Source organism: Aptenodytes forsteri, unplaced genomic scaffold, assembly GCF_000699145.1.
Source record: "Aptenodytes forsteri isolate BGI_AS27 unplaced genomic scaffold, ASM69914v1 Scaffold172, whole genome shotgun sequence".
Classification (NCBI taxonomy): Eukaryota; Metazoa; Chordata; class Aves; order Sphenisciformes; family Spheniscidae; genus Aptenodytes; species Aptenodytes forsteri.
In genome coordinates this window covers 9,943,122-9,958,598 of record NW_008795018.1, presented here as the reverse complement: position 1 = coordinate 9,958,598, position 15,477 = coordinate 9,943,122, and the positions used below count along the sequence as shown (strand labels likewise).

At 39.6% G+C, this 15,477-nt stretch overlaps 2 protein-coding genes across 2 annotated transcripts in view; both read right to left on the bottom strand.

Moving 5' to 3' along the window:
• The window catches only part of LOC103895968 (1-aminocyclopropane-1-carboxylate synthase-like protein 1), a 20,297-nt gene extending 15,698 nt beyond the window's left edge, over positions 1-4,599 (bottom strand). The window contains exons 1-2 of the mRNA XM_009275718.2: positions 4,485-4,599; positions 179-457 (exon numbers count right to left, since the gene is read on the bottom strand). Of these exons, the coding sequence (XP_009273993.2) occupies positions 179-457; positions 4,485-4,599 (394 nt within the window). The remainder of the gene's footprint in view (positions 1-178; positions 458-4,484) is intronic.
• A 3,085-nt stretch (positions 4,600-7,684) lies between these two features.
• PEX1 (peroxisomal biogenesis factor 1) overlaps positions 7,685-15,477 on the bottom strand; it is a 27,693-nt gene continuing 19,900 nt past the window's right edge. The window contains exons 17-24 of the mRNA XM_009275667.2: positions 15,382-15,446; positions 14,416-14,558; positions 14,235-14,338; positions 12,850-13,026; positions 11,030-11,260; positions 9,355-9,555; positions 8,884-9,014; positions 7,685-7,968 (exon numbers count right to left, since the gene is read on the bottom strand). Coding sequence (XP_009273942.2) covers positions 7,884-7,968; positions 8,884-9,014; positions 9,355-9,555; positions 11,030-11,260; positions 12,850-13,026; positions 14,235-14,338; positions 14,416-14,558; positions 15,382-15,446 — 1,137 coding nt within the window. The 3' untranslated portion in view covers positions 7,685-7,883. The remainder of the gene's footprint in view (positions 7,969-8,883; positions 9,015-9,354; positions 9,556-11,029; positions 11,261-12,849; positions 13,027-14,234; positions 14,339-14,415; positions 14,559-15,381; positions 15,447-15,477) is intronic.

Here is a 15,477-nt window from a genome sequence, read left to right as displayed (position 1 = left end):
TGTGGGCTCCCCGCGCTGGCTCAGCGGGACCGAGGGACCGTCCCTCGTGCTCCGCTTCTGTAACGTTCTCCAGGGCCGCAAACGTGCGCTGGGGCGCTGGGGGCGCGGCGCCAAGCGGAACGGGGCGCCCGCGTCGGTCACCGGCGGAGAGAAAGCAGCTCCGTGTGCCTCACGTCACCCGCAGCAGGCTGCCCGCTCCCTGTTAGCAAGACTTCGGCTTTAGAGCTACTCTCTTCACCAAGGCGTGGCCCGGTTAGCGGGATCTGCAGCACCGGGACGGCCGCGGGGAGAGGACGGTGAGATCCGCTCACCTCACCGTGGGCGAAGGGAGAGCGGGGGTCAGGGAGGGAGGCGGGTGCTGATGTGTGGGAAGCCAAGATTATTTTCTCCCCAGGATCCACAGCGAAAGAAAGTTTCAATACGCTGACTTCAAGTGTTTCTTTCTCTGTTTTAAACTCTGCTTTTTAATTAAGGACATTTAGAAAATTGGCAAGTTTCTAACTCCTGGGAAAATGGGCATTGGCAAATGGGCTAAGAGTTAACTCTTGGCAAACACCAAAACTGTTATGCACCAGAAAGCCCCCGTTGTAGCGTTTTAGTATCTAAACAAGGTCGTGATGTTTTAGTTATACAATTATTTAAACAGTGCTTTGGCAATATACAGGCATTGTTTTAAAGTAATAAGTATTAATTATTAAGAAATAATCTTACTAGTTTCCTGAAACTTGGCAATAATTTGGGAAATGGAATTAGCGTTGAATCTGAAGGATCCAAATATCTTCCTAATAGAAAAATGACACAAACCCGCGAGGATGGCTTTTATCCTAGCTGTGCTCATGCTGGAATGATATAGCATGGCATTGACAGGATCTTGTGGGTGGTTTCAAATATTTCGCTTTTTATTCTACAAAGCTGCTGATCTCTGGAAGCAAGGGAAATTGCCCGTCAGCTGTATGACCCTAATAATTTCTGATGTACCAAAATCTAGCGCCAGTGTCCACTTACCCACTGGGTCTCCACAAGATACGTACTGTGTTATAGCTGTGCCTAAATCAGGTAATAACCATTACTGCAGATTCTTAAGAGCTGTTTTTGTGTAAACAATGAAGAAAGAGGTCCTCTTTTTGCACCCAGGAGTCCCAAACTGACTTTTCCCCTGAGATCCCATTCTTCACTAAATCATTTCAACTAATTCAAGCTATTAAAGACTTCTGGAGACTAGTGTGTGACGGCACGACTAAGAGACGCAAAATCTACCCTGGTTATCTGACAGCAGCTGATAGGACACTGCTGCGGTACGACATTACGGGAAGGCCGCATACTTGGGAGTCTTACCAGCCCCACCAGCTGCTAGAGGATACGGAGGAAGAATTTTTCACACTTCATTTCTATTAGTCTGACTTACACTTGTGACCTGAAAACCAGATTTAGCATTTCTTTACCGACCACCATCTGAGCATCTGAAAATATTTTATCCTAGATCTCTCTGCTGCATCACTGGAACAGCACACTAAACCTTAGTCAACAGAGTTTCATTTCAGTGTACCTATGACAGATTGTTACCGTTTGGCCTGGTTTAGACATGGGAAAACGAAAGCAATTGAGCCTTAAAGCGAGATTTGTACCATTCCAATCCTATTGTGCATATGCTAATCAAAGAGGGAAATAATCTGGTATATGACTTGCTAAAAAACTAAAACAGGTTATAAAACTAATGTCTCAAAATTTGTACCTGAGGCAAAACTCGGTATTAGTTAAAAAAATGCTAAACTTTTCACGTATTATGACAGCTTGCACTGAGGTCAAACACATTATCACCGTGACCAAGTTGCCATCTCCCTTGTGCTTCCGATGCAAAATATTTCACTTAACCCATAGTTACATCTGACGCCAAGGTCATGCTAACAGATGGCCCACTTTTAAGAGAGGGAATATTAAGTGCAACGGAGACTCTACAAACCCCTGTAATGAAATGTACTGAAGGAGTGCCGATTTGAAAGCCCTCTGCCGAACCACCTGAGCTCCCCTGGCCGAGGTTCTCAAGTGGCAGCTGTAAACGGGTTATCCCCGAATGATGCCTGTGAGAGTGGAATGAGTTCCTACCTGTCGATTGACGTTGACAAATTGTAGTCTGGTCTCCCAGCTTCATTCCATAGGGTTAATGCTGCAAATACCGACCTAACTCACACAAGAAATTCCGTTCTGCTTCTGATCTCTTCCAAGTTCCTGCATTGCTTACGGTTTTGATTGCTGTCTTAACTCCCTGGACAGTGGGCTTCACTCCCACCCTACTCTGTGAGCTTAGGAGGTACTAAATAATAAACAGTCAGATCCTCATGCAGTAACACAGCACGTATGTAGTTTACTATTTTCATAATAACTAGGAGTTATGACATAAATTAGGCAACAAGTAAAATGATAAATTAGAGTCGTAATAGTAAAAAAGCCAACTATATATTCATATTTTATAATATATATATGTATACACACACACACACACACATACACAAACACACCCCCCAGTTAGTTTGAGTAAAGTATCCTGTGAATAAATTAAATTCATACAATGCTTTTGTTTTGAAATTATATTTTAAAAGATTTGTTTGCTTTTGGGCTGGAGAAATTTACTTTGCTTCCTTAATGCCGGAAGAAGGGGAGGGAGAAACTTCCTGTATGATGTTAAGTGCAGATTGGTCCACACAAATTTTAGACTTGTTTGGGTGAACTAAAAGCCAAAGTACTTTTCAAACCTGTCGTGGTTTAACCTCAGTCCGCAACTGAGCACCACACAGCCGCTCGCTCACTCCCCCCCACCCGGTGGGATGGGGGATAGAATCGGAAGAGTAAAAGTGAGAAAACTCGTGGGGAGTGGCCGCAGGGCCTGTCACTGGGGTTGGAGTGGCCGCAGTGCATGTCGCCGGGGTCTGAGTGGCCGCAGGGCCTGTTGCCGGGGTCTGAGTGGCTGCAAGGCCTGTTGCCGGAGTCCGAGATAAAGACAGTTTAATAGGTAAAGCAAAAGCCGCGCACACAAGCAAAGCAAAACCAGGAATTCATTCACTCCTTCCCATGGGCAGGCAGGTGTTCAGCCATCTCCAGGAAAGCAGGGCTCCATCACGTGTAATGGTTACTTGGGAAGACAAACGCCATCACTCCAAATGTGTCCCCCCCCTTCCTTCTTCTTCCCCCAGCTTTATATACTGAGCATGATGTCACATGGTATGGAATGTCCCTTTGGCCAGTTTGGGTCAGCTGTCCTGGCTGTGCCCCCTCCCAACTTCTTGTGCACCTCCAGCCTTCTCAGTTGGTAGAGCATGGGAAGCTGAAAAGGCCTTGACTTAGTACAAACACTGCTTAGCAACAACTAAAACATGGGTGTGTTATCAACTTTGTTCTCACCCTAAATCCAACACACAGCGCTGTACCAGCTACTAGGAAGGAAATTAACTCTATCCCTGCCGAAACCAGGACAAAACCTAATGTAAATCATAAAATTTGTGTGTTTAAGCAGGCTGCTAACTGTCATGCTTAAAATATTGTCAAGCAGAGTTCTAGCTGGTGACGTCTATTATGAAACATAAGCCTAATGTAATCTGAGCCTCGGCAGACATTGCTTGTCTGTTAATTTCATTTCAAATGGTTTTTTTTCTCTTTGGAAATGGAACAAAGTTTGATCCCTTAAGAAGTAGAAGTTATGTAACAAATACCTTGTGAAATTTTTACTGTACAACACAAATTCTGTTTCCCAAACATACAACAAATGTGATTTACGGCAGAATGGCGTTAACAATAAAAGGACCTAACACATTGGATGGTATTCAATGTCCCCAATTCTGGGAAAAGCACGTCTGGCAGATTTTGCTTATTAGGAATTACCAAATTCCTAATCTGGTAATTTGGACATTACTTAATGTCTCGACATTAAGACATATGATGCTTTCAGTGGAGTTAATTGCACTGATTAAATCAGCATTTAGCAGAATTGACCCACTATCTCATTTTTTATTCAAGAAACTTTTTCTAGTTGTCAACAGACTCAATCCAGAATTGTGGATCGCTTCAAAACAGGTACATTTTTCCAAGGCAGTATTTGAAAAACTTATCAGCTACACAGCTGTAAGAAGACAGCTTCGAACGTAAATCATTTTTAGAGTAAAAGCTGCCCAAACATTTTTTTAAGAAAAATTACAGGATAGTAGTGGAAATTGAGTTCCTGTTAACAAAGTGAAATAATCCCTTGCACGTTAGAAACAAGGTAAGTGTTTACATCTATATTTAACACTTGTTTCTTCAGAAGTCGCTTGACTACGGGGAAAGACTGGTTGGCAATTGAGAAAAGGTCAGTGACAGCTGACAATGTTGGTGACAACAGGAGTGAAAGGAAAAAGCTACCCCAGGTTATCAACCTTTTATATGGGCTGTAAGATATACCCAGAAAGACCGACATCAGTATCACTTAAGGGAGGTAGGAATGACGGATGAGCTACTAGGGAGGCACAGAATTTGTCCGTCTTTAGGTTGCTGGTTCACACGGAGTTCACTTGGTTCTTGACTTGATGGAGGAGAGTGGAAAACAGAGGTCAAAAGGCTCAAACACGACATCCGCCGTTGGGCTGCCTGTGGCATCTTCATGAGCCGTTGCGGCTAAAGCCCCGCTGCCCTGTGGAACGTGAAACAAACGTTGGTTTTGGTCCCTTTTCACTCTTGGCGTACTTAACAACTGGGCCTTGTGAAAAAGCCTCCACAGGCCAGCTGACGTTTCTTGCACAACGCTTGTACAGAAGGGATTGTCCCCCAGTTAGCTGTAGGCTTTATGCTCCCTGTGCGTTGGACTCCTGTGCCTGTGCAACGGATCTTAGCCAGGCTTCATTTAGATACTCTACTATCTTTTAAGATGAGATGTTAATATAATTCAGAATGTAACCGAAGATCACCTAACAGCAACTGGTTATTAATAGTGACCTACTTTCTTGGATCAAATGATACTACCCACAGCAATAGCCAAGGTTATCTATATAGGGGTGTGCGGGAGGGTGTATATACACACCCACCCGCACACCCCCGAGTTAGTTCAGCACGCTGGTGAAATTCCTTGCACGTAGAAAGGAAGAGCGCAGATTTGGAAAGCAGATTTGGAACCTAGGCTTCCCGGTTTTTAAGAACATTTTCCATGACAGTATAGTATCTAATTTTGGTTGAGGACTGACAGGACCTCGACATACAGCCTAACACAAGCATGCTCTCCTTTTTAACTTTACAATATAATACTTGGCATTGAAGTATAGTCCTCTAATTAAATGATTCCAAGTGTGAAGATAATCCACAGATTATTGTACTGTCTTTGTTTTAATTATGATTGGCCTCTGACTGGTCCTTTCAGATTTAAGTATCAGTGCATTATGAGATTGTCATTACTAGGAAGGTTAAATCTTTTCTATTTCTAATAAATCTGGTGCATCCATTATTTAGATGTAAGTTAAAGAACAGGTACTAGTACTAATTTGGGCTAACCTGGATGCTTTTGTAACAGTTGAAGACTTCTTTACCGAACAGAAAAGATGTAATAAACTGCAATGTACTTTAAACAATTTTGGCAAGGGAAGCGCTAGAGGACCACCTTCTTACAGAGCACTAGTTGTAGAAAAGAAACTTTGACTGCAAAATCATTAAGCCAGTAGGTGGAAGAATAAGTGAAAAGCTGCTAGAGCTATCTGAGAAACTATAGGAACTAATCAATTAAATTAACTGGGCTGAAGTTTCAGTGCAAGTATTTGAATAGAAAATAATATAACATTTCCTTAGGTTAGAGATGAAAACTGTGTGGAATTTGAAGCTCGAGGAAGAGAAAAAAGTATTTTGAATGAGCTCGAAATGTCACTGGATAAATAATCATCGGAAAAAGATGACAAGAAACTGATAAACAAATAAACTACATCCTGAAGGCAAGAAATAGCCAAAATGAATTACTGGACCTGGAGAAGGAAATGAAAAAAAAAAACCCATGGTTTTTTAGTTTTGACACATAAACAAAGCAGAGTAACTAGTTACAGCTTGTCAGCTGCTGCACTTCATTAACAATATCCATAGTTTTTGCCCCTCTTCCGTTAAAAGATAAATTTCTTCAGAGTACCTTACATTTACCACAGCTCACCACCATGGTGAGTTACCATGGAGCATGTGGCAGGGAATGACTTGCTGCTTTGCAGCAAATTGCTTACTGTTCAACCTCTATTCATATTCACCTCTACAGCCATTTAAAACAAGGTGAACAAGGAAAGAAAGGACACTATTACATAAGAAAGATTAACTCAAGGTTAGAAGTAAGCTAGGATATGGCTCTAATGCTAAACAAACATAGATCCACTTTTAAAAAATAAGTATGATGTTAATGACATAGCGGTATTGACAGTAGTAGGGCTTTGTAGTAATGCAATAAGGATTTTCAGTTTCGGAAGCTACTAAAGCAAGAGTTAAGTATGCGTAGAAAGCAATAGCTCAGGATAAATGAGAAAGTCAGGGGTATTAACTGCTACGAGCTAAGACTTGTAGTGTATCAAGGCCTGTAGTGTATACAGGCTTCACCGGTACCAGGCTGCAAGAATAAACACACAAATCATGCATTCTTTGGGTTATTTGCTGGCACTGGGAATAGGAACTACAAATAGACAGCAGTGACCGTATGATTACATTGTTTAATGTGATGTGTTCTTCTGATTACTGACATAGCATGATACATTTCAATGCATGAAATAACAAATTGGAACATGTAGTGGGACCATATAATCAAACATTTAGGAGCGGCTTGAGGAAGGCTGCTGCTACTAATGTACCTGAAGAAGTGACCAGAGGAAGCCTGGACATGCTATCTGATCACAGAAAGGGTGATAATGACCAATGGCCCAAAGCAATACAGGTGTGAAAAGGCACATAACGGCTATGAAAGACGCCCCCCAAAAAATAAAAATCAATGTTTTCTAATTACCTCAGGAAGATAAATAGTAGGGAAGGAGGATTAGTGAAAAACCAACCAAGCAAAACCCCCCAGGTATTGGCAAAATGTTGTGAAAGGGTGGTACAGACTCATGGGAAACATCTCTAGTTTTTTTCCCTTTCCTGCCCCTTCCTTCTTTCCCCTTCTGTTAAGGCCTGCTTAATCTATGTGTCAGCCAAGAAACACAACTCTTTAACAATCTTCATGTAAGTCAGTAGTTGTGAATAATTTCAGGATGTAACATTAGAAAGCTTCCAAACATCAGAGATGTTTTTGAACAGTCTCCAAGAAGAAAAGATGGGGATAAGAAGATACAGCAGTTGTGAAATGCAACTTGATATTCTTCGGAATAATAAACAGTGGCAGAAAACAAGATACAATTATCTTGGTCTGTCTTAATATTTCTTTTTTTGCTATACTTGTTCTGGAAGTATTAGACTAGTTGCTTACCAATAAACATATGAAGTTCCACCCTTCTCTAACACCTCTCCAAAGACCATTAGAGAATGGCTCTATAGAATTTTTTTTAAAAACATTTCAACCATTAGATATTACAGTTTATTCCAACAGAATCTATTTGTTGTGAGGAAATAAACAGGGATAGGAAATCATTGTTAGGTTTTGGCAACTATATTGATAAAAAGCAAAATTTAAAATTTTATGTGATAAACAACTGGACAGAACGTAACCAATGTTCTCTCAAAAATTTAATATCAATCTGAAAGAAGACAATTTTCTTCAAAATAAGATGTGACATAATTTTACAGCATGTAAGTTTAAAAGAAACTTATCTTCAACTGCTGCATTAATAAATCCATATGAATATAAATAATTTGATTTAATCACATTTGAAATTTCCAGTTACAGTTTAGCAATTACAAGCAAATACAAGTTACTAAGCTAGAGTTATTTTTTGTCCTGGTCTGAATGTTGAGCCAACTTGTCCTTTCCTCTTCTTCGGATTCTGAAAATTATCATACCTGGAAATAGAAAAAGATATTAGCAAATTCTTATGAAATGCCTTTGCTTGCATATGCCTCTTCAGATACACATGAATGCAACACACAACTGCAGATGTTTACGTATATTTTTATGGAAACGAAGAGTGCATGTCCCCTCAGACCTGGGGACCTGGAGGAGTTTTCAGCCACAAACCTAACTCAGAGAGCTCTCTGCCCTGCTTCCTCTTTGTTTGTTTTTTATTTTTACTTTTTGGGGCGGTGGGGAGGTGGGACAAGGAACAGAAGTGGACAGGGTGGTATAGACTCCTGGGAAGCATCTCTCATTCTCCTCCTTTCCTGTCCCTTCCTTCTCTCTTTCCCCTGCTGTAAGACCTGCTTATCTACGTATCAGCTGAGGAAGACAACTCCTAACAATCTTCACGTCAGAAGAACCCGCTGGTGAATCACAGAACATCCCGATGACAGTTTCCAGCTTTTTCACTCCAGTCTTTTCCAAGTCTAAGGAGACATATTCTCCTTTTCTGCAGATTATTGCCTTTTCCCAAGCACAGCAGCTACAAAGACCACCACGGAGAGTCAAAACCCAGCAATTTGAAAGTACGAGGGGCTGCTACTCAGTGGGAGCAGGAAGGACCTAGCTCTAAGTCGGAGAGAATTGGTGCCTCTTCATACTGGTATAGCTCTGAACATAATACAAGGGTCTTCTGGTCTGTGATTAGAATTTCTAGGTCCTACATTAATAAAAACAAAAGACAATGCACTGGTAAAATACTTTGTATGTAATTTAATATTTCTGAAAAAAATTGCTGTCAGAAGCTATTCAACTCTGCCATTCCCCACGTTAAATAACTATTGTGTTTCTGATGAATAAGAAATGTGAAAAGACCAAATCTCCACTGAATACACAATTACCAAAAAAAATTTAATACTTACAGCTCAGAAAAATTCTTCCAGTCATCTTGGCTAATGGATGGTCTTATACCCTCACGTGCAGTCATCAGATGGGACTGGGTAATCATTAAAGTGTTCTTGGCAAGCACTGACTGATTAAGGGTGCTGTCCTCCTTGAAAACAGAGCCATGAACAGACAATGAAAAATTACCATAGAAACAAAGACATAGTGCCACAAATATCAGTAACTCTGGAACTTCCTCGTTACATGTACAGAAATGTATTACAAATACAATCACAACTCCCCCGCCCCCCTCCAGTACTAAATAACACAGAAATAACTATTTAGTTAAATGAGTGCCAACATCTGGCTTATTTCTCCTCAAACTAGGTATCACTTATCTTTGCTATTTTTGTGACATTATATGTAATATTATTGCAGAAATTCTTTATTGAAATACCAATAAACAATAGAAAAGTGTTAAGACTAAATAATCAAAAAACCTGCCATACTCCATTCTTGCTTCTGTAATTGGCTTTGATAGCATTGATTTCTGTCCTCAGGTGCTCTGTTTGCTGCTCCTGGTTATTTTCCAGGGAATCTTCTTGAGAAGCTGTTCTAAGCATTGAAGGTTGTGATGATGCTGTGTCTCTCTGAGTCACGCTGGTAAAATCGTGAGTTATGGAGTTTGGTCCAGACAAACACAAAGAGCTCTAAATTGACCACAAGGAGAAATACAGTAACTCATTATGGATCCAAAAGAGCAACTCCACCATTAAGATTTAGCCTACAAATTTAATTCAGTATAAGCTTGCCCCCACTGGCAAGAAGAGTACTTTCTCTTAAAAATATATCACATACATAACTTTTTGAACAGAAAGTTTAGGTTAATTTGCCACGGTGTTTAGGGAAAAGTACAAATGTGAAAATAAAGTGTTTCGTCTTTAGAAAAGGTCTAAATATTTTTGCAATGGCCTATCTCAAAAAGAATAAAGGTCTACTAAGTCCATTGTTTTATTTACATATGAAAATCAGTCGTTCTGAAGTCTGGGCAAGTTTATGTAGTTTGCTTTGGAGTGACTTACAATTTAAATATTAGTCACCTCCAAATTCTCTGTGCACTTGATAAGCGTGAACTTTCAAGTTCAACAACTTTAAGAGATCAAAGTCCTTGTAGCCTTGCTGAAAAACTTTCACAGTTAGAGGAAAATTGAAGTGTCTAAAGATAAAATAATGGAAGACTATAATCTATAATGCAAGATAAAACATACAAAAGCACCTTAGCAGTCAGTAATTAGTTCTCCAATGTCAAGGTAAGTTATCTTTGGCTTTAAGAACCGATGCAAGACAGTTTTGAAAACAGGAGTCTAACAACTTTGATAACTAACCTGTAATAGCAATTCTACAACAGATCCTGAAAACTAATGTCCGATGGATCACATGCAAACTCTGAAGTCATCTGTTCACCCTAAGGAGCTCAGAGGCAGCGTATTCTGTTTTGCTTACCAGGCAGCCAAGCAAAACGAGCTGGCCAGCTGATCACTATGCAGGTGCTGGGTAGCCAACCAGCACATCCCTGTCTGCAAGCTAGCCAGAGAACGTGCTGCTTTCTGTGCAATGTGATACTACAACAGGAATTCTGCTTCTTAAGAGTGACGATGGAAGCTAAGGTTTGCTTCTGTTGTTTACACAATCCCATGGTCAGATTATTCCATTAATGCACACTCTACTGGAAACTGAAAAATGTTTCTTGATTCTTAAGATTATGACTTAATTCTTGAAAGCTGGATGGTCATTGTTTAGTAATAAAACTAAGTTAAAAAAAACCCAAAACACCAAAAAGTTGAAAACTCTTTTAGTATTAAACTTTGGAAGGCAACAAGCCATTACACCAGACAGTAAGATCTACTATGAATGCAGTTTGCTTGATTATAAGGTATTAAGCGTATTTTGGAATTTTGATTTTAAAGTCCTGCAAAGTTGCAGAGAAGTCCATATTGTATTTTGTCAGATCACATCCTTCCATATTCTTCCCCACCATGGACCACAAGGTATAGGCTGAAGACAGTTTGAAGGACAAAGCAGACATAATTGTATTTATAAAACCATACCATTTGCCTAGTTCAGTTTTTCTGCTTCATAACTGATAATATTTAGAAAATTCAAAATATTAAGCAAGTAATTTACCAGTTCTGAAGGAGTTCCATTTCCCAGCTCCGATTCGTAAGAGCTTCCAAAATAAAGACGATACATGTTGGACCTTGGATCTTCAGGAAGCAAGTCAGACATGTCTAAAGAAATAAGAGATTGCTCTAGCCCTGCTTCTCCATCTATTGCCGAATCATCTGAGCCACTGCTGTGGTTTAGAAAAACCATGGAAGAGAGACTGAAGTCACTATCGGAACTGGAACCAAAATCCTGTGACAAAGAACAGAACATTAGAAGTGTTAACTCATAACTAATTGCAATCTGAAATACATTAAAAAATTTCATATACAGTGCAAATGAAACACCAATTTACATTTGATTCTAGTAATCTGTCTTTCTCTGGGAGTATATTTCCAAATATTTTGCTAAGAAAACCCAATGCCTTTAAGCAGAACTTTTCTGTCTTCATGCTAGAAAAATAATTTGAGGAGATAATCTTAAGGTTTTATTCGTTTGCTTTGAACTGTCTCACTCAGTAACAGCAAGTGTTGGGAAACTTCATGTACATTTTCTGTTGTAGAACTGTATCACTTCTGTCTCAACCATTCCCTCCAGGCAATTTAGTATCTTGTGTAAAGTGGTCTAGGAGATTGTGGTGAGTCTACTTTTACAGTGCCCAATTGCTGTACTCATCTTTAGTCATAGTGAACACATTTTAAGTGCTGATGTGGAAATCACAGTTGTTGCTTTAGACTGGTGTCTGCAAACCTTTTTGATTGTACACCCCTATCAGTAAAAAAATTCTGAGCACGCTCCACCAAATATATGCATATTTATTTGTAATTTATATACATGTACTATTGAAATTCTAATATTTTCTTCCTGCACCTCAATGGATTGTCTTGTGCACCCCCTGGGGTGGGTGCACATCACTCCGGAGACCACTGCTTTAGACAATCGCCTCCTCTAAAGACGGATAATCATCAGGTATCCTTACAACTACTTACTGATGCTACAAGTGAAGGGATTGTTAGGGAAGATATGCTGGAGATCCCTCCCAATACTCAGAGTTGCATCCTCAGAGCCCCATCCCTTGGTAACAGCTGGGACAAAAAGAACCCAAGTGGTCCCCTTGCTTTTGCACCCCTGACCCAACCCTTCCCTTTGACCTCCAACTAGCGGAAGCCATGCCTGCCCCTTTCCAGCTAGAACCAGAAGACAGCCATCAAAAACGTGAGGGGAGGTGGCTGAATAGAGGCTAAAAGAGGAAAGGACCTGTCAGTCACATAAGGGGTATAAACCAAGGGTGGGATCCTGTACCTTGGAAGTGCAAGTAATAGCTGCTGGTGCCTGGAAGATGAGCCAGAGCAGGCCACTTCAGACATCACCATCCTCTTGCCACTTCTTTCCTGACCTCAGATCAAATTCAGTCTGTTGGAACAACTCTACAAAACCCACCAATTCCTTGCTTCCTCCATCATCCAAAAATGTGCCACCTCAAAACTGAATTTGCTAGCTGCTCCGAAGAAACTCTGAGTGGGATCCCTCCTATTGATCTGTCAGTCATTCCTCATAACAGCGATAAACAGATTTGGCTTACATAAATCTATTTAACATTAAACACCTATCATAAAGTGAAAAAAACTTGTGTTTAAGAAGTATTTAAACTAATTTATTACATTATTCTTGCATTTTTCTGCAAACATAGTAAGATTTTAATCCTCTGTATACAAATATAGGAAAACTAAACCTTATTAAACATAATTTTGCTAAAAAACCATGGATAAAATTAACCCTTTTAAACATATCAGCATCAAAATAAAGAGAGGAGAGACTTCTTTTATATCAGTTTTATTTACCTGTGTTAAACCTGAACCTAAATTAGTATGGATTGCCTCTAACTGGGCATTGTACAATAAAGCTTTTAGGTCAGCCCCTGTGAACCGTTCTGTTTTTGCTGCCAAATCCTGAAAGTCCACATCGTTTGCCAAGGACAGAGAATGACTGAGAGCTTTTAAGATTTCATAGCGTGAATTCTGTAAAAAGGGAGGAAAAAAAAAAAGTCAGTAAAGCAACCTGTTATCTTCCTTGTCCTGATTGCTAGATAGTGCTTTGGCCCTGTCACAAGCAACTTCCTATCAGAGGGAGGAAGGATCTTTTTTGAAGAAGATACTACCCTAATAATAGTACATATAGGACATACTGTGCAGTAATCAATCTTTACAATATAGGCATACATTTTGTTACATTTTCTTGAAGAGTCTAAGAGAAACTGTACCAAACGCAGTATACAGAGAAACGTAGTTCTCTAAATATCCAGTTAATATCTGGGATTTTTATATATGAAATATATAAAAATATGAAGGTGAACTCTGCTACTCATATGTCCTTTTGCAAAGAGAAGTATGACAAAAGTGAAAAACTTCTGTTTACCTGAACGATCATATTCTAAATCAGAAGTTTACCATCAAAAAAAAAAAAAAAAGAAGAAAAAAAAAGGAAAAGAGAGTATATCTGTGTTCTTAAGGCACAGGATCATCTTCTTCGTGTGTATTTCAGAATGCAATGATGTGGTATTTGTTAAATGTGCCAGCTAATCTGCAAATGAACAGCACTGATTCTTTCTCATAAAATGGGGAATCAAAAGACACACATTGTACAGCCTCAAAGGCCTGATCCAAACCCCACTAAAATCAATGGGAATCATTCCTTTCCTAACTAGTGACACATCTGACTTAAAAAGAGCTTGGATATTCCAAATTAAATGTGGGCAAAGAAGAGCGGGATCAACTGGATTTGGAATAAAACTGCTCTGAAAACTTCAGATAATTCAAGAGTTGGATTGGGAATGGCTATGGTTTATCATTTCAAGCAAATGACAGATCCACTAAACTCGTAATTCAGAGAAAGACGCAGAACATGATAAACACCACCCTGCATCCAATGTCTTTCTGCAGACTAGTTTCCTTTTTTATTTATTTATTTTTTAAAAAATCAGCTATATCCACAGGAACATGATTTGATCCTGAAGACTGTGGTAAACAACCTTGTCTTTCCCCAGTTTTGTGTGAACACATTGACACTACAATCAGTGAATTTATACTGTTGTATAACTGGGGCTGGGCAATCAAGTCCACTTTGTCCAGGTTTCAGATGCCACTAAATATAAAGAAAAGGAGAATAAAGCCCATTAGTTTGATTTTTTTTTTCCTTGCCTCTCATGTAAAATGCTTTGTTTCCTCACCTGATCAGGAGGTGGACAGTACAGGCACTTATCCAGTCGACCTGGCCTTAACAAAGCAGGGTCAATCAAATCTGGGCGACTAGTAGCAGCTAGCACATAAACCCCTTAGGAAAGTGCAGAAAAATATCATTAACATCTGCTAAACTTTTGCGTAAAAAGGAGCACACGTATGAATTATTACCTTGTAAGCCTTCCACACCATCTAACTGAGTCAACAGTTGGTTAACCACTCGATCTGTAACTCCTGTGTTGTCATGACCTCGTCGAGGAGCAATAGAATCAAACTCATCAAAAAAAACAATACAAGGCTTAGCTGCCTGAGCTCTAAAAGGAAAAAAAAAAAAGGCAATACTTAAATTCTGTTTAAGTTTGGGTCACAGGTAAAACTGCTTAGAAATATTAAAGGGAATTGCTTTTTGCTTCAGATAACAGTTATCTTTAAACGAGAGAACAGAAAATCTGTTTTCTGTAGAAATTAAGAGGTTCTGAAGAATTGGATTGCAATGGAATCACTGCTCATTTTTATGACATACCTTGCACTCACTTTATAATTTCTGAAGTACTCAACTGTCATGTTAATGTACATGAAAGCTCTAAAATCCAATCACTGCAGACGAGGTCTTGGCTTATGTACATCTAACACAAAGACTGCCTACACTGTAAACTACACGAGAAGCAAAGGCTATGTAGGATATATTTACATTAGTGAGCATTGAGGGTGAGTAAGGGCAGATTTGTAAAAACAAAACAACTGGTACCGAGGACCTCAATACCAAGTCTAGTATGATCCTATGTACTGAGTGTTCATTATTAGTTGGAGCACACTCGACTGTCTCCTGGAATCACCTGAAAGGAATTCAGCATGTGTTTTCCAAGATGGTTCTGTGATATGAACCAATGCACTGTAAATGGAGAGAACTGGGAGTTCAGCTTCAAAAGTGCACTCCTCATCTGAGCCAAAATGCTCAGTTCTTAAATGACAGTCAAGTTGAACTTGCCAGGATCTGAACATCTGGTTCGGCACAACTAATTATTTCAGATGCTTTTGTGATCTGATGCCATGTCTCTCCTAGGACAAGAAAATTATTTCTTGGAGCTTCAACCAATAAAATTCATTGATAACATCACAAATCTTTACAAAGCCAACCTGTTAAAGATATCTCGAACTGCTTGCTCACTTGCTCCAATGTATTTGCTGAGCAGCTCTGGTCCCTAAAAAAAAAAAAAAAAAAAAAAAAAACAA